This window comes from Marmota flaviventris, chromosome 15 (genome assembly GCF_047511675.1).
Source record: "Marmota flaviventris isolate mMarFla1 chromosome 15, mMarFla1.hap1, whole genome shotgun sequence".
NCBI classification, from domain to species: Eukaryota; Metazoa; Chordata; class Mammalia; order Rodentia; family Sciuridae; genus Marmota; species Marmota flaviventris.
The window spans coordinates 71463131-71488913 of NC_092512.1; the positions used below are offsets into that span (position 1 = coordinate 71463131).

The 25783-nt window shown below is 35.4% G+C and overlaps 1 protein-coding gene across 1 annotated transcript in view; it reads left to right on the forward strand.

Annotated features, from left to right (window-relative positions):
• Positions 1-25783, forward strand: part of Prex2 (phosphatidylinositol-3,4,5-trisphosphate dependent Rac exchange factor 2) — a 284195-nt gene that overhangs the window by 243074 nt on the left and 15338 nt on the right. The window contains exons 36-38 of the mRNA XM_071602347.1: positions 3104-3170; positions 3418-3608; positions 23070-23172. Of these exons, the coding sequence (XP_071458448.1) occupies positions 3104-3170; positions 3418-3608; positions 23070-23172 (361 nt within the window). The remainder of the gene's footprint in view (positions 1-3103; positions 3171-3417; positions 3609-23069; positions 23173-25783) is intronic.

Here is a 25783-nt window from a genome sequence, read left to right on the forward strand (position 1 = left end):
ATCATATACTCAATAATAGTATACTTCCACCATATTACAGGTGCTAGAGATACAGCAATAAACAAAACTAAATAAAATCAATATCCATGTAGGGGGTTTATAGTCTAGTAGGAAGTTTACCTTATAATAGCAGAAATAAAATAAGAACAGGTGGAAATCTTAGAAATGAAAAAAAAAAATCATTGGAATACAGTTTCTGATAGAAAGGATAAACTGCTTGACACAGAGATAAGAGTTACTGATCTCCCATTATCCTGAAGAAGCTGTCCTGGCCTGCTCTGTCCTTCTCCAGAGCCCAGAAGGCCAGAGGCCTCAGCCCAGCCTGTAACTCATCTCTTGCATTTCAATTCCATTCTTGGGCCACAGAGATAAGATAGATTCCAGAAGTTATTACAGAAAGATATTACAGAGGAAATCACCTAGACTGTAATAATGGGAAAATAAGATATTAAGAGAAAGAAAGTGTGGTGCATGTTGAAAGAGAAAGAGGGAGAGAGAGAGAATACCTGAGAATACGTGGACATGTGTCAAATGAAAGTTCCAGAAGAAGAAAACAGAAGCAATGGTGCAAAGATGAAACTGTGAGAGAGAGAACTGCTATTGCTTTAGAATTGAAGATGAGACCCCTCAAGGAAGTCAGAAATCTCAGAATGTCAGAAAGGACATTATGAGAACCTATTTGGATAAAGAAAAATAAATCTATATCTGAACACTTTTTGGTTAAACTTTAGAGGATAAAAAGAAAACGTTAATAGAGAAAAAATAAACCACCTTTAAAGACCATTAGAATGAAAACAAATGCCAAGAGCAATATTGAGGGGGGAAATTTACAATGAATTTGGATTCTAGAATTTTCTGCCACAATATACCACAAGCAAACAATGACTGAGAATATGAATTAAATAATCAACTTAAAAAAATATTCTTGGGGAAGAAAGCCTACAAAGAATATGTGTGATTAAAAACCAAAAAAAAAAAAAAAAAAAAACAGGAAAGAGGAGCAGAAACTCTAAGAAGTCATTAAATTTAATTCTTTATTTAAAAAGTAAAAACTAAAATCTGTGTAAAAACGTATAGACCAGTCGTGGCAGCTCACACCTGTAATCCCACTGGTTTAGGAAGCTGAGGCAAGAGGATCATGAGTCCAAAGTCAGCCTCAGAAATGTAACAAGGCCCTAAGCCTTGTTCCTAGAGGAAACATAAATGGCTGACAATTATATACAAATTGGAAACAAACAAACAAAAAAACTTGTAATGAGGCTCCTTCCTTCTATTGCATTTTTCCTTCATTGCCTCCCAACTCCCTTAGATTAAGACCCAAATTCCTTAGCGGGGTACACTGTCTGTACCTCCTGAGTCACCAACTGGAGTTTTTATCCCTCTCACACAACCCAAGCTTTGCTTCCTTTTTTGATAACTGATTTCCTCTGGATTGTTGCTTTCCTGACACTGGGGAAAATCTTGAAAATTTTCTAATGACTCCTCAAACTCCTTGATTTCGCTCTTGATACAGTGACTGTAATAGGGACTTAATTTCCTGGCACTTGATGGTGCTCTGTGGCTCATGTCTTCCTAGCCATCTTTGGAGCCACACACTGCCTGGCTTTCCTGTAGTTCCCAGGCTCCTCACAGTGGATGTGCTCAGGGGCAAGGGGTGGCTGTGGGATTCCGGCTTAGAGTGTTACCTGTATCTTGAAATAAATCTCTTAGGAGTTCAGAATGGATTCTAATGAGCAACAGCTGACTTTGGATGCTGAATTGGTACAAATTCTTTTGAAGAAGAGTTGAATCTGTATTTTAGAGAGGAAGAAAATAATTCTAAATAAGAATGAACATAATTATTGTTTGAAAGGTACTCTAAAAGTTTCCTAATTTATATCTAAGATAAGATTCATCCATATTGCTTTATCTTAAAAAGACAAAATTAAGCAATACTACTAATAATAATGGGACTAGCAGTGTGTGTGTGTGTGTGTGTGTGTGTGTGTGTGTGGGAGAGAGAGAGAGAGAGAGAGAGAGAGAGAGACACTGAAAAAGCAAGCACTGGGCATAGATTTCTCCCTCTTTGTTTTTGCCTGTTACTATCCATGTATTTGATAATAATTAGCCAATACTTGGAAATCTGAAAAGTGTTCAGAACTCCAATCTGATCAACATTTATTGGAATATCTAATATGACAACTCAAATATTATAGGACTTATTTTGTTATATTAATATTAAATTAATATTAAATATCACATTTTGGAAATTATTTTATATCAGCAAAAATTGCTAACCTAGTGGTTCATGTGAATGTATTTAGTGTTATTGAACTGTTCACTTAAAAATGGTAAGCTTTATGTTATGTGTATCTTTACCACAATTTAAAAAATAAATGCTAGGTCAAAACTTGAACACATCATCTTTATGGATCATTTCCTTACAATTTTTGTTGAGAATTGAGCCATAAGCAAAACAAAGCAAATACAGTAATAATTTTTTGGATTATTGCAGGCCACTAGGATGCAGTTTCATATTTTAGAATAGATATTATCCTATTGCATTCTGCTGATTAAAAAAAAAGAGCCAGTGCATTCTCAAAATGCATAGCTTCCTATCTGAAGATAGCTTACTGATTAAAATATCAACTCAATATTCTGTTTAAAATTAGTTTTTATATTAGTTTCATAATCTGACATTTTCACAGTAAATATTCTTCAGTAGTCACAACATACGTCTTCAACTTTCATAATAATATTATTATAAATATTAAAAAGCACTCACTCTGTTTTAGGTACTGTTCTAAGCCTTTTCCCACATTATCTCGTTTACTCTTCTTGGCAGTTACAAAGTAGAAGCTGACACTATTCCCAAATTACAAATGAGGAAACTGAGCAAAGACAATTATCTGAGGCCACACAATATGTAATAGAGCTGATGGTAGCTTTAATTGCCCTGCAATGGATAAATGAGGACTTTTGTGCAACCCCATTCACCCTAGGTTCAATGCTTTATTCTCTTTTTTTAAAAGGAAGTCAACAAAAGTTGAACATCCTGATGCATTTTACGTTTTTTTCTACCAGTCAACCATGATTTCTTTCTTTTTTTTTTGGATTCTGACAGGGCATTCTATTTGGACAAATCAAATTCACCACCAAACTCCACATCCAAAGCTGCCTATGTAGATAAGGTAAGAATAGATAATTATATTTATCACTGCCTTGTTATTCCTAGACCTTCCTTACTCAGCTTTTCTGCTCTTCTTGAGCAGCGGGTAATTGCAACATTTGTAGACTCCAGCTCTGTTACCTCCATAACAAAATAATTTTGGTTTAGACTGTACTTTCAAAGCTGTAACAACTGTGAGTTGCTTCCCATCTAAAAAAGGGTTTCTACTAAACATGTTGAATTTTATGTTCTTCACTTTTTTTCTGCAGCTAATGAGGCCTCTCAATGCTTTGGATGAACTTTATCGACTGGTAGGCTCATTTATCAGATCAAAACGCACAGCTGCTTGTGCAAACACAGCCTGCAGCGCCTCTGGAGTTGGACTGCTGTCAGTTTCTTCTGAGCTGTGCGACAGGCTGGGAGCTTGCCACATCATCATGTGCAGCAGCGGAGTGCATCGGTACGTGAGCTTCCCTGCCTTGCTTGCATTTGTTAGTCCACGTGTTAGTTGGTGGTTCTTGTCTGCATATGGGCTGCGTGAAATCAAAACTGGAAACATCAAAAGGATGTGGATGCATTTGGAATAAAATTTTTGATGTTTTCTGGTTTTAGTACTTATATTTTTAGTGAATACTAATTTAGACAAATGAATGCATGCCTACATTTATACCATGGTGACCCAGAATCTTATCCTTCTTGCATTTATATGAACCATATTTGTATTTTAGGTGCAAAAAATGTGCTTCCTTATTCACTGTAGGGATTTGCTTAGAAAGAGCTGAATTCAGAGAGCTCAGTGATACTCTTTTTCTCACTAGCTTGATAGACATTCCACTATTCAGTGCTTCCCATTCCTAGAGCACAGGTCCTATGGGCTCCCTGCTGCCCTGGGGATGCTGCTGCCTTCCTCCATTGGACAAAATCATTGATGGTCCAGGAGCTCACAAAATATGCTTGAGAAGACAAGGTAAAATCTTTGACAGGTTCTATTCAGGTGGTTTGTCTTAGACAACTGTGCTCTGTCTGGGCAGCCAAGAAAGGTGTGTGAATTTAATGTAGTTTCATCAGACTTAGGCCTGAAATGAGAGTGGGTACCCCCAAGTCAAGTCCCTCTTCATAATCATCTCTCATATTCATGATGAAGTAAACCCTTATAGATGGAAAACAGGGCCAGAATTTTAGTCCTCATCTTAATCTGAGTAGGGAGCAAGTTTTCTCTCGCAAGACTTAGTTCTTAGTAGTGGGCCATTTAGATTTTGAATATGGTGTTTACTTATTTATTCAAATTTACTTGGTGCTTAATTGATGCCAAAGTTTGCAGATGGTGCTTCAGAGCCTGCTGTGTAACATCATAAAGTGGGGCATTCGTCTTGGAGACATAAGGCATGAAGAACGAACAGAAAATAGCTAACAAAAACATAATAATAATGGAATAAGATTAAAAACAATACACACACCAAAAAAACCCCAAACTATAAAAGATTCAAGTGGCCTAGAAAAGTTACAGCTGAAGAATGAATTCACAGGAACAATATGTCTTTGAGATGGTTAGATCTGGAAACTTTCCAAGGGGACGGTGATGTTTGAATGGGGGTTTGATGGATTGGGTTGTAGAAGTGGAAAGGGGAGAGGGGCCATTCAACCCTCTCATCTGTGAAATTCCTTTTGACTTGGTATGGCCATTCACTAGTTTTGAAGCCCCACACAGCACTGTCTTGCTTAAGAAATGTAACATGACTATTCCTCTGAAAGGGCCATTACATCCTTGTAATTGAAAAAATAGCCTGAAATTTTTCCCTTTTTTTTTGGGGGGGGGGTGGTTACTGAGGATTGAACTCAGGCGCACTTGACCACTGAACCACAGTCTAAGCCCTATTTTATATTTGATTTGAAGACAGGATCTCACTGAGTTGCTTACCTCCTTGCTGTTGCTGAGGCTGGCTTTGAACTCAAGATCTTCCTGTCTTAGCCTCCTGAGCTACTAGGATTACAGGCATGTGCCACTGCACCCAGCTTCCCTTCATTTTAATTGCTGTGTACCTTGTGCACTATTGCAATCTTACTAAGAGCTTAATTGAAAATGTTATCTGCAACTGAATGGATCATATATTATTTTATAACCTTTTAGGAACAGAGAATTGATCTTGCCTCTGATAAATTCATGTTCATTCAGTCTGTTTCCATTCTTTCATTCATTCATTATTCATTCATATCATCAATGGCCATTGAGCATGAATTAGGTGCCAATGCTGATCTCTCGAGGTGCCAATGCTGATCTAGTGGCTGGGGTTACTATATTGAAAAAGTGAAGTCCTGACTTTCATATAGTGTGCATGGCATTGGGAGAAAATAGATGATAAATATGTGATATGGCAGGTGGATAAATACCCAAAAACACGGAATCAGAGTAGTCAAACGGTGACAAGATGGGAAGAGAGGTATAACTTCTGATAGGAGTGGGAGGGTTTCATTAAGTGAAATGAAGAAGTGAGTTGTGCTCACATCTCAGAGAAGGAGTTTTCCAGCCAAGGAGAGCAGCAGTGCAAACAGCCTACTGTATTCAGAGAACAGTAAGGAGTTCATAGTGGCATCACCTGGACTGTGTTCTTATCTCACCCTACTTTAAGGTCAGAGTTATCCTTAGATGCACCTGGTCAAATAGGAAGACACTTTCAACTTTAATCTCTGAAAATATACTCTTACCTCTGCATTAATTTATGAAAAGTTAATATGATTAAACCTTCCATTTAATGCTGGAGAACATGATCATATTGTGCAGATTACTCTCACAGATGTTCTATGACAATTTTAGAATTTGACAGGTGTGGTATAAGAAACATGTTAATGTTACACAACTGTTTAATATTGCTATTCATTGATTGGCATGTTAGAATGTTAAGAAACATTGATTTTTAAAATAGTTTGACTTTATTCCTATTATTCAAAATAAATAGACCTTTTGTTAGTTAATTTCAGAAGATATTTACTAAGATGTAGGCCCTAATGCACCATAAAAGGTGCTGAACTTAAATCTATTTGAAAATTCTTTAATTTTCCTATTATGTAGAGTAAAATGGAACTTGAACATAATCTTTCATTTTTCAGTGAAGGCTTTGCTTAGATTTTTTTCAGAAGATAAAATTTGTGCTAATTTATATTGCAATTCAAAATCCCACAGAAGACTGTTCCTAAAATAATCCTTTAGTAGTGCTAATGCAGACAGCTAGAGAAGAACCCTGCAAGCAACATGAACCTCAGAGGTTAACCTCAGGTTCCAACTGAGGGGAGAGATTCACAGGGTTAATTAGTACAAACACTTCCAAAGTTGTCTTTATACTTTACTTTTAAAATTAAGATGAGAAATAATCAAAAGTATGATATTCACATTAGATTGTCAACTTTCTGCCTTTTCTGGTTTTACTGGGCAAATGAAGAGGACCAAAAATATTTTTTTAAAGAATTGAGTTATATTGCATATATTTGATATTAAAAGAAAGAATGTGGATTTCAGATTAAAAGGCAGATTTAATTATCATTAATGTCCAGATATTTTAATGTCAGCTTGGATCAAATGCCAGAGCTGTATAGAATAGCATATATAGAAATAGAATATAAAATTAGTAGGAATAGAATTCATGATGAACTATTAAAATAATCTCTTCATAGTACTTATCCTGGCTTCTCTCTCTGTTATGGTTTGGACTTGAAATGTGCCCCAAGGCTCATGTGTTGAAGGCTTGGTCAATGCATCAGTGTTCAGAAGTAGGGCTTTTAGGAATGATTGGATCATGAGGGCTCTGGCCTCATCAGTGGATTAGTCCATTGATAGCTGAATGGACTATCAAGAGGTAGTGGAAAATGTGGGACATGGTTCATGTCCAAGAAAGGCATTTCTTCTTTTCCCCTTTCTCTTCTCTGTCTCTCCTTCCTGGCTGCTATGAGCTGAGAAGCTTTTCTCCACCTCACCTTTCTGCTGAAATGTTCTGAGTCACCTCAGGCTCAAAAAAATGGAGCCAGTTGACCATGAACTGAAACTCTGAGCCAAAATAATTTTTTTTTCTCCTCTGTTTTCCTTGGGTATTTGTCACAGCAATGAAAAGCTAACACAATTCCCTGAAATAATTCTTTACATACAGTACAAGTCAGCTGATCCAAGTCTCCTGTCCGTGCTCTCTTTAGCTGTTCATTTCCATTTAGGATCTCCATTGCTGTGGAATAGGGAAGAAGGATAGGAGTGATCTCTTTTTAATACCAGGGTTTTGCCTTTGAAGCAATATAAACATGATTAAAAGGTGATTCAGCAAATAGAAAAATTTTCAGAATTTTCTATTTTGATCTACCTTTTTTTTTCATTTTGCAGCCACTCACAGCTTCTCTATTAAATAATAACACATTTGAACATTGTTTTAGTAGTATAGTGTCTTAGACAGTTTGTGCTGCTATTACAAAACACCACAGACTGGGTAATTTTAAAGAATAGAAATTTATTTTTTACGTTTATGGAGGCTTGCAGTCCAGGGTCATGCAGCAGGTTCAATATCTATCTGTTCAGGGCACCTGTCTCTGCTTCCAAGATGGCACTTTGAACACTGTATCTTCACATGGCAAGAGGTACAGAAGGGAAAAGAGGAGGAAGGCAACCTGCCTTTCTTTTCTTTCTTTTTATTTATTTTTCGTTTTATTTTGTTGTTGCAGGTTTTTGTTCTCTTATACTTGGGATTAAACCCAAGGATGCTTTACCACTGAGCTACTTCCCCAGCCCTTTTTTATTTTTGATTTTGAGACAAGGTCTTGCTAAGTTGCTTAGGGAATAAACTAATTTGAGGCTAGCCTTGAACTTGTGATCCTTCTCCCTCAGTCTCCTGAGTTACTGGGATTACAATCATGTACCATTGTGTCTGGCTACCTTGCACTTATTTGATAAGAATGCTAGTCATCTTGAGAACTCAACCCTCATGACTTAATCACCTCCTAAAGGTCCTACCTCTTAATATTATTACATTGATGATTGTCTCAATATGTGAATTTTAGAGGACACATTCAAACTGTGGTTTAATAATTTGTTTTATGCTCATAGCAATTATATATGTCCCAGATGTGCATAATGTAGACTCTGAATGTGTCCCCCTAACTTAATCCTTAAAACAATGGCATGTGAAGTGGGGCTGAGTAAGAGGTAATTAATCATTACCTCTCTGATAATTCATGTCATTATCATGGGAGTGGATTGGTAATCACAACTATGTGTTGTTAGTGAATTAGGGCCCTTCTTGCTCTCTGCTTTCATGCCCATCTGCTACTCATCCTAGGATGATGCAGCAAGAAGGCTCTCTCCTTAGACTTAGATGCAGGCCTCTCAACCTTAGACTTCTCAGCTTCAACTATAAGAATGAAATCTGTTCTTTATGAATTACCCAGTCTTAGTATTCTGTTACAGCAGCACAAAAGGAACTAAGCCTGACTTTCTTGTTATCTATTTGGCAACATGACATTTCATCTAGTGGAAATACTAAAATTTACTAAACACTAAGTTCTGTGATTTATCTTCTTTCCCCATTGCACTTAATTCCTGCAGTGAAGCAACATTCTATATGTTGCTGGTCAAATGCCAGTTTATTTTCTTAGTAAAAGAAAACAAAAAATATCCTCCAGTTCAAATTTAAAATCAAAGAATTGAAAGCTCTTGGGTTAATGTATTGTTGGTTGGGCTCCCCCAAAAGATAACTAGTTGGGTAGATAGATAGCTCTGGAGCACTTTCACACCTTACCTTGTCTTCAGAGGTTATTAGAATCCATTTGTGTATTTTTTTTTGCTAGATGGAAAATTATATTTCTGTAGTGTTTTAATTAGTATTTATTTATCAGTAAATGAAAGCACTTGATTTTTTAAAAAATTTTCCTTGCTACAAAGACTTATGCTGTTCATATTGTGTATATCCTGCTTTATTAACAAAGTTACTTTTTGCCAAATTGAACCTTGTTAAGGTATAGAATCAAATCAGCACTCGGCTTTTCAAGTTCTTTTCTGTACCCATGCCAGTTATTTGTGGCAGGCAATCAAAAAGCTTGCTACAGGGAATTTCTAAATTTCCCTTTTATTTCTTACTGCAGTATCCTTCCGTTCAATGCAGCATTTTAATTTGTTTGGGTTCTTTATTCCCACCGTGCTTAATAGCCAACTGTTTTTTTGTTTGTTTGTTTGTTTTTTAACCAGTATATATCAGTATACTGCAAATGTTACACAGCTCAAAGCCTGTGTCTTCCTGGGTAGAAAAACAAAGATATCATTTTTATTGTACACATTGGTTTCTGCGTCCTTAGCCAGACGGATCTAGTGAATAGAAATTTCCAAAGAAATACCCAAAAGAATACAGGATGTGTCAAAGAAATTTCTAGTGAGGGCAAGAAATCTTGGAACATAGTTTTTCTCTCTGAGGACTCATTCCAGAAAATTTTTGTTCTCATACTCTTTCTTTCTATTTTTAATGATGGGTTGTCAGTGGTATCTGAGCCTTGGTATGGCAGGTGGGTGATTTGAGTGCAGGTCTCATGTGGCCAACTAGCCTGTGATGTTTTTGAACCCAAACATTGGAGATCTGGATATATGAATTACCTTCATGTTTCTTGTGAGGTTTGATCCCTTCTAGGAAGCAAAGCTCTGCATTTTAACTAATATACCTTGAGTTCCATCATCTGAAGGGAGGTGGTTAGTGGCACCATCAGGAGGACCTCATTGTCTGTGGCTCATCAATACCCAGCTTGCATCACATGAAACTCTCCTGTGGATCAAGCCCCACATAGGTGTGATGAGAGAGTCTGTGGCAAGGCCAGCACGTCACTATTGTTAACATGCAATAATAGTGATCACCAGACAAGCTACTGCCTGTATAATCCAGTAGTTTTCTTTAATAAACTGCAGAAGTTAGCTTTAATGTATGTAAAATTTGAAGAATCAAATTAAAAGGATACATTTCCAAAATGTCCTTATTGGTTGGTAATTTGGAAATTGAGCATTACAGAGGGGGGTTGAATTCCCAGGGTCATCCTTCCTGCCCTTTGCCCACTTGGAGAAGCTTGTGTTACCCATCATTTAACCATAGTGCAGGACCCCAAAGTATGATTGTGAGCATTTGTTATAGAATTGAAAGCCAGGAGGTAAAATATAAAAACAACTAAAAGGAATTTCTACTACCAATGTTGTACAACCACATTGTACTTCCAATGTGGTTCTTGGAGTAGTGTTTATTTAACATGAAGATCAATATGAACTCTTGGTTCATATAAGCATTTACAAAAATCGTATTCAGGCAATATGAATTAATAGTTTTAAAAACCACTTTGAAATTCTAAAGGACCCTTTCTTAGTAATATTTTATTCTGTCATTATCATGACATCTAAGGACAAATTGAAAAATAGTCCCACATTAGGTAATGGAGAGTGTCGTAAAAGTAGAGCATTCAAGGTAACCTGACTTAGGTAATCAGAGTCCCAATCAGGCAAACAGGGAAGCTGCATCTTTTCTACTGTGTGCAGATACGTTAAGAGGAGTAGGTTTACTCTGGGGATTTCCTTATGTAGGTTAGATTCTGTGTGGGGGCCAGAAAAATAATAAATTGCTTCCATAAGCAAATGAAGGTTTCAAATGTAGCCATTTATTTTTTGTGCAAAAATATTCTAAGAAATCAGGTAACAAGATTAGAGGAGATGCTGGAATTTTAAATCACTAGAAAGATGACTAACTAGAACCAAAGAAACATTCCTGCTAGCTCATGATTCAAGAATATTGTACATTATCAGTAAAAAGTAGTTCTAAAATTATGTTCTGATTTTTGGAATGAAGAAAATAAAGTACTGCAACATTGGGACTCTGAAAGACAAAATAGATCCAACTTATGATAGATAAGTAGCACTGTCTTTCATAAGTGTACGTCTAGTCTCATGACTTCTCACTAGAAGTAAATCCAGAATTCTGTGTTTTACTGAATTGTAAAATCAGCAAATAAATACCAAAATTTATGCTAATTAAGACAAACAAATAAATACAACAGGGATTTTTTGGTTAGAATAATAGGGAGAAATCAAACTTTTTAAACATGATAGCAGATAGTTTTTTTACCCTAAAAAAATTGCCATATTTTTCAAGGATTTCATTGTCTGACTGTCATATCTTTGCTTGATTGATGAATCTTGATAGATTAATATTGTAAGTTATTTAGAAAATTTTATTGTTTTCTTAAGTGTAATATAGACAAATTAATTAAGCAATATTTCTGAGAGTGACATATTATTGCAGGTCTCTAATTCTGACATCTAGGAATCTTGTGATGCTGGCCAAACAGGACTTACTTTCAGTACATATAAAACAAGAGTTTAAATGTTATTACTTTCCATCATTAAAATAGGAAAAGTCTAGGTAAACATATCATGATATGTTAAGCATATTGTATAACTATAATATAACTAAGCATATCTCTATGACATTATTAGTTATATGTCACCTATATTTACCAAACCCAATTTTATTCTTTGAGAATATTAATAAAGTTTAAGTATTTATATTACTAAATTTGTAGTTAGCTATTTAACAGTGATAAATACAGAATCTAGTTTTTAAATGGCATGTTTCTTCAATATGTGTTATAAATAAACTGAAGTTATTGTTTTCCCTAAATGTGCAAAATGGATATTAAAAACAAAATAAAATTCCAGTCCCTCTTCTAGGTTATTATTCCTAAGGGCCTGAAAGCACCTCCATTACCCAGCCCAAAAGGTCAGCGGTCACCTCTCTGCTAGCCTTTACAAAGAAGTGAAGTCAAAGGAAACACACCTTAGTGTGCTTTGATAGAAAGGCACAGGGGCTGTGGAATGTTTTTGCCTTGCATTTGGTTTTTAAGCTTAGGTTTGAAGATATACGCGGAGAACTTTCAGAAGAATGTATTGAAAGTTGTAATAGAAAGTCCCATTATCTTTAATGAGAATTTCATGGCTAATTCCCTGTGCAGTGCTGAAAATGTGCCCCTTAAACTCGATTGCTTTTTTGCCTTAAGATAGATGGAGTGAGTGGAGTATTCAATTTAGCTCTGCTTCTGCCGCCAGGATCTCACTCCAGCTGTTACCCATCACTTTTGCATTCTGTTCAGTTCTTTTCCATGGGGCCTTTCTTTGCCTTCCATATCTCTCTCCCCTCCCCCTCTCTCTTTAAATATTTTTAAATACATATTAACCCCTTGCCTTTTGGCTCTCAAGACTATAAAACATGGGAACCCAGTACAGTCTTGGGAAGATTTCATTGGGACTGTTTGATAAGAGTCAAAGAATTCATAGTGCTGATAGCATCAACAGATATCCAGAGATTGTTCCTATAAATTATACTGAAAATTTGCCTGAGTGATTACTGGGTTTTGGCTTATAGCTACTACTGTATAGTCATTCAAATTTTCTTAAAGGGAGAGTGTAAATATTTAATGTTTTATTGTGTGTATGTGTAAGATATGATAATTCATTGATGAAACAAATAGACTGCTCTTTTACACACACACACACACACACGTACACACACACAGTTTTTGTTTGCTTCGGAAAAGTGCTTCTCAGTTACCGGGGAACAAGAACATAAGCACTGGGTTTTTGAAATCCCTGTTGACTTGTGGCAATTTTCTCAAGCTTTTCATTTGTCACCAAGGCATTGCTAAGGCTGAATAAGGTGGGAGAGATCAATAGGTCAGCAGCTGGCCTTTCCATATTAATTTTGCAGGGTTCTGCCCGTGGAGAATGACAACAGCCATTTGGGGATTGATGAGTGCCTAATATACTGCATTAGCCCCCAGGTGTACATTTCTGCTCGGTGCAAGGTTATAAAGGGAACAGGGAAAATATAACTGTGCACCATGAAAGCTTTGGTTTCTTCAGTCAGGTGCTTCATCCTAGTTGTCAATAGACTTTCCACAATGGCACTCTGTGCAACCCGTAGTTAAAAGTAATTAGAAGCTAGAATAAATGTGATCATTGCAGGATTGAACACCTTTGCACAGAACAGTGCATTTTGTATAGAAAAATGCAAATCTGTAGTGAAAAAGGAACACATTCTCCATTCCATTTATTTTTACTACTCGATCGCTTTACAATCGATATATTTAGTTAGCATGCATCAAAATACTTAGCATGCTGCAAATCTAGTTCCTTTTTAATCATGAACACATTTTAGAATGACACATTAATTTGAGCTGCCTGAATTTGACTCTGCCAAAACAATGCATTTAAAATACAAATGCTGGGATCAAGATTGTGATTGTTGAATTATGGATGTAGGGAACCAGGATTCTCTAAATGTATTCATCTACGTGATGCGAATTTTGTGTCCTGCAAAGAGCCCTGGATTTTGAATAAGAAAATGGTTTTTGAATCCTGCCATTTACTACATGTTTATATAAGGAAGTTAGTGCCTCACCTGGTCTCTCAGAGATGTATGGGTGAAATGGGAATAAATGTTTTTTTCCACACAAAAATGGGATAAACATTCATTGAGCAGCGTGCATTGTATGTGGGTGCATCTCCTACAGGATTTAGCACTGGTGAGCACTCTGGTTGTTCAGTCTAAATATATGTTTTTGGCAGTGAACCCATCTTGTCATTGAAGAGTTAGAAATATGGAACACATCTAACTTTATTTTTTATTTTTGAGAACCTTGGGATTGAACCCAAAGCCTGGCACATGCCAGACTAGCACTCTACCACTGAGCTGCATTCCCCAGCCCACAAAAAGCATCTGCTTAAAATGAGTACATCATACTTACTAAAACAGAGGAAGCCCAGTAAGAATTATTACAAAATCACTCTTTAGGGTCACCATAGGATGAAAGGGAGGAAAATTAAAATACAAGAGTTTACTTTTCTGATTTATAAGAAATAGAATCCACAAAACCCCAGGCCCTGATATAGCTGTATTTAGAATCCTCCTTTGATAACTCATAGTAAATCATCAAAAAGCAGCAGAACAGCTCCTCTTGAATTCAAGGTTAGGACATTTTCTTTCCTAGGGTGAAAAACCAAGAGCATGTGTTAGAATAAAGACAGATATTTAGGACTTGAAAAGATTCAGGTGTTTTAGCATTTGTTTGTTCTTGTCTTTTAAGGCATATACATATAATACCATTGGCACATATTAGGTAGGAATTCATGTAACCTTTTCAATATATTGAATGTTTACTGAGTCCCAGGAAGTATTGTAGGATGTAAGGCTGTGAGCAATACACAGACTAGTTCAGCCTGTTGGTGGTAGTGGTGGTGGTAGTGGTGGTATTAATAAAAAATCACTGACTTGTTGAGAATATACTGCGTGCTACATACTCTGTGCTAAGTAGTGAACATGAGTTATTTCAATGTGATCCTGGAAACAGCATCTGAGGTATATACTATTATTAAACTCAATTTTGTAGAGGAGAAAACATTATTGAAGAGTTTGAGTAACTTGCTCAGGGTCAGCTGTTAGCAATCCCAGTATCCTATACAGGATATTTCCTTCAGGAGGTTATACCAGCAGAAGCAAGAGATTGGTATGAGCAGCGCAGTTAAAGAGATTTGAGGGACTGTAACAATGTGAAATCAGTAAGTCTGAAGTGTACTGAAATAGATCCATTTACACACAGGACCACACACATTAATCTCTTGTAATGGATGAGTTTAATTCAGTAACTTGGGCATTTATAAAATTCCTTACTCAAGAGGTGAAACATAAATGGTTTATCAAAAAATGCTAGACAAAGCAATGGAAAGCAATCATTTTAATCCTGACCACACCCATTCTGGGAATGTTTTATAAAAATAGAAAGGCTGAGGTCACTTAAAATCCCTGTGCAGTGCACCTTTAATGAATTAAATGATTTCTGTGTCTCATTTCTCTTTTTTTTCTCAAGGCCAATGAATCTCTAACACATCTATTTCATACAGATGCTTTTTTTTTAGCTGAATAAAAAATAAAATGGGACCACAGAAATAGCTAAATGCATTTCGAAACTGAGAAGAATCATTTAAATTTTTCCAATAGGTAGAAATGTATGTTTGGCTTGAAAAAAAAATCACTGGAACTAATCTGCCTTATACTTCCCAGGACAGAAGTTCAGATGGTGTCCTGGGATGAGTAAAATCAATTGTGATTCCCTTGCCTCTGTCATGAGAAGCATCTGTGTTTCAAAGAGTGGTGTCTAAGAGCAGGGAGAGCTGTGGACATCCAGCTTATTACACCCCCATCCTTTTCCTGATGTTGAAATAGGTAGTCATCATTCTTCTCCAAAATTTGAATGCTGCTCAGGTAGCATCAACTGAGTAAAGTATCACAGAGAACCACAGTTGATTAGATTCCTAATAACTTGTTCACAATACTCACTTGAACAAAGATAATTAAAGGACTTTTAATTAAAGGAGAAATAAAGAAGATTCTCAGAGTGGGGGAAACAATTTCATGTTCTAAAGTCTGGATCTATAAGATTCAAAATATAAAACTAATAGCTATATAAAGACATAATTCATGTGAAGGATATTATCAAAATGATGAGTTTCTCAGGCTGTCCTTCTACATAGGCTCTGCAGGGTGTGCCCTAAGGGAATATTCTCCCTCTCATTTCTGTCACTGAAAAGCAGCACTCTAGTTCTAAAGGGTGGTGGAAATGAGGCAGCACATGTGAAAGTACAGAGCCAAAACTCCAAATCAGCTTGTGAGTAATGAGGGAATCTTACATCAGGGCAGAACTCACTGATTGCAAATGTTTATTTATATTGCCAAGTACAAAATCAAATTAACCTATTTATTGGTGCAAGGGACGAATTTGGGTTTCTTGATTAACCAGTTTTTCTCGATTGTTAGGGGCCCTTTGTGTCTAGTGCATTTCCGTAGTCAGAACTACATGATCCCTTCAACTCAGAAAACCCTTACATGTGCCTTTTAGACTTTGAATATGTGTAGTTTATCAAATATCATATTTTTTATTATTAATAATTATTTTCGGCACTGGGGATTGAACCCAGGGCCCCCAAATGCCATGTTTTTCTAACAGTAGGTTAGTCTGCTAATACTAAATAGATGCCAAAAATATCACATTTATCCAAGTGATTCAATTACATCATTAATGCTCAAAATAGTTAAATTGCTGCTCAGGTAATTTTTGAATTATCAGTACATATCTGTAAACACAGTGATTGCAATAGACTTTTTTTAAAGAATAATTTTTAGTGGCAGCCAAGTATGTAACCTTATTGAGACGAACAATTGAAATTTCAAACTAATGTTCAGTCCCACTGTAGATTTTCTGAACGTGGGGAAATAAATAAACAAAGCAATTTTTATTGAAGGTTGCATTTTCTACCTTTAGTTACTTTAGAAAGTTTTTTTTTCACCTCAACATCTGTATAATATCAGTTTATGACAAATTGTGGCTACAAATTTAGAGATCATCATCATTCAAGTTTTTCATGTTTTAATGCGCCAGGTTATAACAAGAACCAGAATAACCCTCCTCCACTAGTAATAAAATCCTTTGTGATTGCCCCCAAGAGATAGCACTGTGATGATTAGCTACCAAGTAAAGCATCACAGGTCCTGCAAATAAATCCACTGGAGGAAAACAAAATTCAAAGCCATTACCCTCACATTGTTCTGGTTCCTGTCAGTTTTGATGTGAGTTCTGCATCACCCTTTGGCCCAAAAGAGGTACTGCATCTCCCCAAGTGTACTGTTTAATGCATTTCAACCCTTGGGATATTGCAATTTGGATCAACATCACATGAGTCAGTAGACCTCTGGAGGTCTCAGAATATAGTCAGAATTGTAATGATATTTTGGTATGTGATCATGGTAAATCACAAGTATGTAGAAGGTCCTTACTTTTTGAGAATATTACAAAAATGTCATGAATTTTCATAAGAGGGAAGATTAACATATATAAAAAGTTGCTTCAAGTAAGATGTGAAGTCTTACAAATTGAACAAATATAGTATAGTAGGTATGCATTAGTAAATGGTTGTAGGAGAATACTTTGCTTGTAAGCCAATTTAGGAAACTAAGATTTGTCTCACTAGTGAGGCTTAGTTGAGAAGAGACAGGAGTGGGAGAGTGTACCTCCATCATTTTTACCCCTCACATCTGGTAAACAGGAGACAATTTCACATGCTTTTCCTGACCCTTACCTCTGCATCTACAGTTGGGCATATAAAGTTTAGACCTGATGTCTAACATCAATTGAGATAAACTCATGAACAAAAAAGTCACAAATAATTTCATCTGTTCTATCAGCAAGTACCAGATTATGGTTGGGTGAACTCTAACTGAATGTCAATTTATAGAAAAGATGTTAGTGGCAGTTTGTCATTAGTTTTATGAAATCATCATAATCCTATCATAATTTACTTCAAGTTGCCTTTAATGAGCACCTTTTTTTTTAAAATAAAGAGTATAAACTTTTTAAAAATAGTTAAATATGATGAGACTTGTGAAAATGGAATTTACAAAAGCTCATGTTCCTCAGATTTTCAAAATAATGCCCATAATGAGGAGGCTTATGTTATATCATTTAGTAGCAAAGAGAGATAGAAATGGACTCACTATAGGTAGTGCTGAGTGACCACACACAGCGCTACATGTCTTCCTCACAGACTTTATAAAGATAGTGCGCCTGTTTTCTTCTTATAGATGAGGAATGGAAATTGAGAGAGTAGAATTAATTGTCCAGGACCCCACAAGATTTTCCCAACCTCCCAGGGCCTCTGAATGTGAGACTCCTATTGCCAACTGCCATTCTATATTTGGGAAGACACTACAAGATATTTTGAAAGTAGTGAAAGACAAATAAAATTGGACAAACGTTCCAGATTGGAGCAAGTTTTCTGTAATGGTGCCAAGATATAGGCTACAAACAGAAGTTATGGGTTGGTTGGAGTAAGCATGCTATCCAGGGATTTGGGGTGGAGGATGGTTGGTCAGTTGGTAGGAAACCTTAAGCATCAGAATGAAGAGCTTTGATTTTGCAAATGTTGCCATTGGATAGCAATTGAAGATGTCTGGAATTCGGTATTGACATGATGTTAAGGTTAGACACTGAATCAGTCTGAAAATTTGCTTAACAAGTTGTTTTTTTATATCCCATAATGTGAATATTGCAATTCTTTCCATGTCAACCAAAGAAGTAAATAAGAAGCCCACTTACGCTAAACTCTGACCCCCAAGACCTGCATGTTTGGGCCTAGGCTGTTTCCCTAACCTCATTGCCTTTGTCTTTGTATGTTCACTAGTGTATAGAGAGCATCATGCTTATTTATGAGGAGACCAAATAGGTATTAACCTTAGAGCCTTTGCATTTATTCTTCTTGAATTCGTTTTCCCCAAAACAGCACCTCCCTCTGCCGTCCTACACTCTATTAGTGCCATTTTACTTTATAGTCTATCGTCTGCTATAAAATTATTTTCTGGATAAATTATTCCCATCTGATACTGTTGGCTTCTTTGTTTTCTTTTGTCTTACTAAAGTTTGATTACCAAAAGGAATGGAACTTGACTTCGTTCATTGTTATACCGCAGACTCACTGGAATAATGGAGATGTTGGGGGTCTAAAATTAAGTGCCCTCTTTAAGAAAAAGAATAGAAAGTTATCAAACAGAGTAGAAATGAAAATTAATATTTACTCAGAATGCTAGAAAAAAACTGCACTGTAAAGTTTAAATATAAGCATTGTAAGTATAATCATTACAAAATCTAGAAAAATAATATTTTATTATTTTATTGCCTGACCCACTCCTATCCTTTTTCCTCCCACAATTTTTAGTAACATTGTTTCTGATTGACTCTCATAACCATTTTGTCCTATAATTTTCTATGAAGAGAATAGAAAATTATTCTTTTTACTAGCATGGATGATTGAATTTAAATTACTGAGAATTTAGAAAGCCTTTCAACATCAAAATGCATTATTGCTAATGTCTTGTAAATTTTAAATTATGGTGAAATACAAAAATAAAAATCTGGTGCTGGGTTGTAGCTCAGTGGCAGAGCTCTGGCCTAGTATGTGTGAGACACTGCGTTCGATCCTTGGCACTGCATAAAAATCAACAAATAAAATAAAGGCATGCTATCCATATGCAACTACAAAAAAATTTTTTTAAAAGAAAAATCTCTGAAGTTCTTTAGCATTTGAGCCATAATGTTTGAAAGATTATTGCAGAGAATAGTTTCTGGCTTTATGCATTTCCAACCTGCTTCTTCTCCACCACACATACTTCGTAGTCCTGGGGGCCCTAGTACATAGGCAAAACCTCTGACCCTATATTTCTCTTTTAAATGGGATGACTTTGTGTAGTGAGCAGTAGGAGTGTTTTGGAAGCCATTCCTACACCAGGACACAATAACCTAACTATAAACAGAAGTAACTATAAATCACATAAATAAGCCCCAATAAACCTATCCTCAGTGCATCCCTAACTCAACTTCTCTTAGCTCAGTTCCAGAAATAACCAAGAGCCATTTAAACACTACACATCAGGACAGAAAGATGCTAGGATGCAAAGAAGACAGCAATTATAACCTTGCAGTTAAATCATTTTGCTTTTGCAAATTTCGCATGTGACTGAGAGTATACTTCAAGGCCCCTACAAGAACTTTGAAAAAAGATCTGTGCAAGTAAGGGGCTCTAAAAACCAAGCATTTTTAGCTTTGCTGTGAATTCACTTCTGCCAGCACCTAATGGTATTTGTAGGTACAAAGTAGGCCCAAGGGGGAGAAAATATATATATAAAATATATATTAAATGTGTGTGTATATGTTATGTTTTATCAGGAAAGTAAATACACAAAATATATATACACACAGACATAAATTTTATATATATATATATATATATATATATATATATATATATATATATATATATATAAATTGTTAAATGAATAAGAAAGTACTTCTTTGTTTTTCTTTCATAGAATTGCTGAGTTGAGGTGTCTTACATTTAATTGGACCCATTAACTCTAGGTTTCATCTATCATTGAACTATGTTAACTCTGAGTGATTTGGGCTCTATTCTCAATATGAAGTATGTCAAGAAAATATATTAATGAGAAGCACAGATACATTGACTCTTTTCTTTTCCTTTCTGTGGGGAAATGAACAATTTCTGTGCAATTTTATCATTCCATCAAGTGCGCTTCCTCACAAGTGCAGGGCAGAGCCAGTACTTAGAATGTCTTATTACGGACATTATGGGAAAACTTTTCTCAGTGAATATGTGTGTCTTTTTAGGAAGAATAAATGCTAGTCTGTGACATTTATTCTATTATTTTTGCAACATCTAGGAAAGGAGTTGTCCAAAAATTTTTACTGACATAGCAGCTAGAGGGAGCTGAAAGTTTTGAAGGTCCATGTTTTCCAGATGATATAAAAATATAACTTTACTTGAATTTTAATTTAACTGTCTAATATGAAACTAGGGATAATAATAGAAAGGAAATTGTCTATTCAGGTAACAAACTTCGTATTGAATGGGATTTGCTTAGAGTTCCTGGCCTTAATAATGTTCCTTTCACACTCTTGCCCAAGGTTACTAGATCAGACTCTCTGGTAATTTAAAGAACCTATAAAATCAAATGATGCCTTATAAAACCAGACTCTTGAGTATACATTTAAATGCCATTGAAAAGCCATGTGCCATTTTCTGGATCTAGAGGCTTTTAGAGAACACCAGAATCAAAATATGTCTTGCAAATGCCGATTTTTTTCTTCTTCTAGGCATTCAGATGGATACAGTTGAAAGAAGGTAAAAGGTTATGAGGCAAATAATGATCTATTGACAGCAAAGTTGTGGATTACTGCTAGGCTTTTATTTGTGTGCTTAATTTAAGATGATAGAATATTTGTGATGCTGTGAGTGGAAATACTAGGCAATCCTGAATCAAATACAGAAAATATTTCCAACATTTACATCTTTGTCACTTTCACATATTTTTAAAAACTTCAAGACAATCTTGGGACCTAATTGGATATACACAGTATTTAATATGAAAGGACAAATGTAGGTGCAGCTATTCATTTTGGATATTTTGGAAGGAAAATATATGTATCCATTTGATGGTGGATTTTTTCTGGGAGGTGATGTGCTTTGGTTCTAAAGCAGTGACACTTTGAGGTACCCTGTCAAGGACCATGTTACTGGCCATATTGATTTTCTGATCGTAGTAAAATCTTTTTAGTTTCTGGCAGATAATTTGCTGCTGTACTGCTGTTTACTGCAGCTTGAGGAAGGGAGGAATAGGTCAGTTTGAAAGGATTAAGAAAATGGATAAAAAATTATAGGCTGCCTGTTAAAATACCCTCATAGTGTGTAAGTGTTTGTCATAAGTAGAGTAGGGGGAGTCATGTTTTTCCAGGAAAGCACAGACATGTTTCAGTATGATTAGAAAAAGGTAAAGATTTTTTTTCCTTAGTGTCATTCAGCTGGTGTAATGAGCATTATTGATTAAAATGTTAGGATCAATAAAGATTTAAAGTTGAAGTAGAGGAGACCTTACAGAGGAGAAAAAGGTTACGGTCTGTTGAGTAGGCAGGCAATTAAATGCTTTGTAGAAAATTGATTTCTTAAACTTGAACTGTCAGTTACTCTGCTTGGCCTTCATTGGCATGGATTCTTCTGCAGAATGTGCACAGAAAACAACATGCATTCCTATAAGACTCATACACTAAATATTCGTGAACATCGTGTACAACGAGAAGTTCATTATTTAAGGTTTTCCAAAGAATTCTCCGTAATGGTAATGAGGAATGATGCCCTTCAAGTCATTGAGCAATCAATAAACTTAACATTGTTTCTTCATATATATATATTTTTTTTTTCATATTTTGTCAGATTCTAGTATTTAAACAGTAATGTTTTAAATCCCTCTTTTTCTCAACTCATCAGTATCAAAATCTACCAAATGTATTGGACTTTTTGTGTTACAGCCTCATAACCAAGGATCAGGAGTTAGATATTCCTCACTCAGAAGCAATTTCACTGCTATTTGTTGCTTATTACTGTTATTTATAGAAGAAAATACTGGACTGATCTGGAAAAATACATGAGTAGGACACCAAACCATACAAGGGTCAGTGCCAGAGTGGAGAAAAGACTGTAATCAAACTATCAACAAGTCAAGAAAGGAAGTAAAATCCACTAATACAAATTTTAGGAAAAACATCTCAAAGAGCATTTTTTTTTTGAAAGTGTGTGCAAAAATATCCGTAAACAATCCAGAGGCCAGTATCTGAAAATACTAACAACTAAATTCTGGGCTTTAATGGCTGCTGTGGAGAAAAGGTATAAAAGAAAGCTTAAGTGGAAAGAAAAGAACAAAGACTGACCCGTCCCCTCACTTCTGGTTAGGACACATTTCTCAGGGCTATTCTTGCATTATATTTCCATATAACTAATTTAAATTTCTTTTAAAACTTTTACAAATAATGTTTTAGATTGGGTCCAAAAAACAATTTTTTAAAATCAAACTTGACCTTAGTGAAACAGTGAATTTCACTGCTTATTTTTCTAAGATATTTGTGCATGTGTTAAAATGCAGTAACTATCAATATGTAGACATGAATGATAAACATTACAAATTCATTTCTTCTAAGTTGCGTAAAATATCAATAAAAATAATAGTTAATTATAAAAGTTATTTAATTTCCTTTGGAGGAGCTCTTTTACAAACAACTCATTATAGGTTCGTTTCAATTTTAAATTCTTAATTGTGACTCTATAACCTTTTTTCAGGTAATCTGGATAGAGAAATCAGTGGTTCATTGTCTAGCACTTTGATTTTGGTGGATTTCCGATCTTGTAATCAATAGTTCACACTATCTGGAAGAATGTTTTAGAAACCAGTGAGTTCTCACTTCCTCTTGCCTTGGCACACAGGTGCACCCTGAGTGTGACACTGGAGCAAGCCATCATTCTAGCCAGGAGCCATGGGCTGCCTCCTCGCTACATTATGCAGGCTACAGATGTGATGCGGAAGCAGGTGAGTCTAATGCCTGTTTAGGGAAGTTTTGGAACTCCCTGTGTTTGAAGGTTCCTTTGTTCATTCATCAGGTCAGGTATCTGACTGGTGCCTTGATGTGTAGGGCACTTTTCCAGACACATGACTTAGTAAGGTAAGTCGTGGGTGAGAAGCAATCCCGTGGGATGAGAACTTGATACAGACTCTTAGGTAAGTGTTCTCCAAGAATTTTGGACAACCCTGGGAAAAAAGGGGTCTATGCAGTAATCTCAAGGAGTAAAGGGAATTGGCTATGTAAATTAGGACAGGAATGGACTAGGGGCTTGTGTAAGGGACGAGATAAAGGACATTTGGAATTTTCTGGAAGTTGTTACGTGATTTAGTAAATCTTGAGGAATGGATTGAGAGAGGGACAGGCAAGAAAAAAGATGGAAAAAATTGAGCAATCTGCTTACTTATTACATACTTCTGGTGATCTCTCAGACTTCCATGCTATGCTGAGAAGTATATGTTTTATTTCAAGGATAAAGTGCTGACTTTAAATTTTGCTTTAGAGAATAAATAAACTGCCTTTGGGCTGTGTTTAGGTCACTGGAATATTCATAGTTGAGAATGTACTCTCTGAATTAATAGAATGAACTTTGTATGCCATCACCCAATAGCTTTTTTTTAAAGAGTAGTAGCTTAGTTTTTAACTTGTAAAATTCTTTTAAAAAAATCAAAATAAAAAATGGACTAATTTCAATTTACTAATTAGGAAATAAGCTTAATCTATAAGAAAAGACAACCTACAGAATGACAAAAAATCAAAAGATACTATTTTTTTTTACATTTTTCTATCACTTTTAAGCTACTACAATAGCAAATCTCTTTATTTGCTGCTTTGGTTCGAGTTGTCCAGTGATAGTGAGTGATTAATTCTTAAGGTATGCATTTGCAATTATAACTGCTTGTATTTACCAAAGATTTAGTGTATAACTCCTAAGCAGACACATAAATCCCTCTGGGCTTGCTCCCAAGATTACAGTACAGAATGTCAACCAAGCCAATGAAAAAAATCAACAAAAGATTACCACTGAGCTGGCACCTGCATTGTAGAGATCAGGTACAGTGAGGGCATATACATGATACTTCTGGGTAAGAACCCAAGAACTGAAGATTGACAACCAAGATCTTAGAAGGTCAAAGGATTTACTAAGTAAAGGTTAGGTCTACCAGAAGTATGGGATAAACTGTTGTCCAGCTGGCAAAGGACAAACACGGATGCAAATTGCCAGAGGGCTCAGGAAGAATTTTTGGAGAGCAGATATGCAAATTATCCTTTAAAAAGTAAATCAAAATAAACTTATGATTAGTCACATCAGAATTGTATTTGCATCGCTAATTTTATTTTATTGTGTCGCTCTTAGAGTAAATTTCTAGGAGAACTTGGAAGAGCCATCTCAAAAATTGTGACATATGGCAAGAATCTATCTTTCTTTAGAATATTCCACTACGGAGGTTAAGTCACTACATATACATTCCTACATTGTGGAAATGAATAGCCATGATTATCTTTAACTTCCTAAAACTGAAAATGGAAATAGAGATAAAGTAAAGACAATGTTTTATAAGCCTGATAACTCATTTCATGGTGCACAGCTCTTTAACACATGGTATATTTATACAGTATTAATACATGATATCTGGAATATCATTTAAAATACTGAAAAGTCATGCAGTGTCTTGTAATGTCTTTATTGATTTCTGAGCTGCATTATTTTTCCGGTATTTATCACTCTTTCCTGCTCCTTATTTTTTAAAATAAATACATTTAGAATACTTTCTTCCTTTTTTTGCTGATTCCTCAGCACCAAGTTATGCATCCCAAATAACTGATTTAAAACTTCTTTGTGGAAGATCTTAGAGCCTGGGGCTCTCTTTTAGGGAAAGCAAGCAGATGTTTCTATAGTATTCTTTCTGAGGCCAATCTTCTTTTCAGTATTCAGCCAAAGTACATGGTGGGTTTATTGGCCGGGATCCAGTCTCCAAGCCAATTCTTACACACTTAGAATCTGAGCAGTTAGAATACAAATCTAAATCAAGGCTAGAACTTGGATTTTCTGTCCTTTTTGCTTTCCAACCTCAGAGAAAAATATTTAGCCATTTAGACTCAACTTTTCAGAGATAGAGAGGTTAGAAAAGTTTTTATCTTTACTCTAACTTGAAGTATTTGAATTATTTCATTATCAATTCGAATTTTTATATTTTAAGATATAATAGTTTGTTAGCTATATATTGAAATTTTGCAATACATAATAAACAATATAATGAATAAGCTAAGATCTTCAGTTTCTTTCTAGAAATGAACTTTTTGACATGATTTATTCTTATTTATAATTTCAGTATTATTTTCATGTGTATATTTTGTACACATGGTATTTTAATTTGTTGCTTGAGTTTGAAGAAAGGATACAAGAGAGAAGGGAAAGTGACCATATAACTTGCACTTTTTGATAATATTTATGATAACCATAAGCAGCTCTTTTATATAACCAGGTGATCTGAAAATATTGAGGTCTAAAATTTTATTTTCATTATAAACTTATTAAAGTTTTCCATGCTAGAAAATATGCATACCAAATGTCCTTTT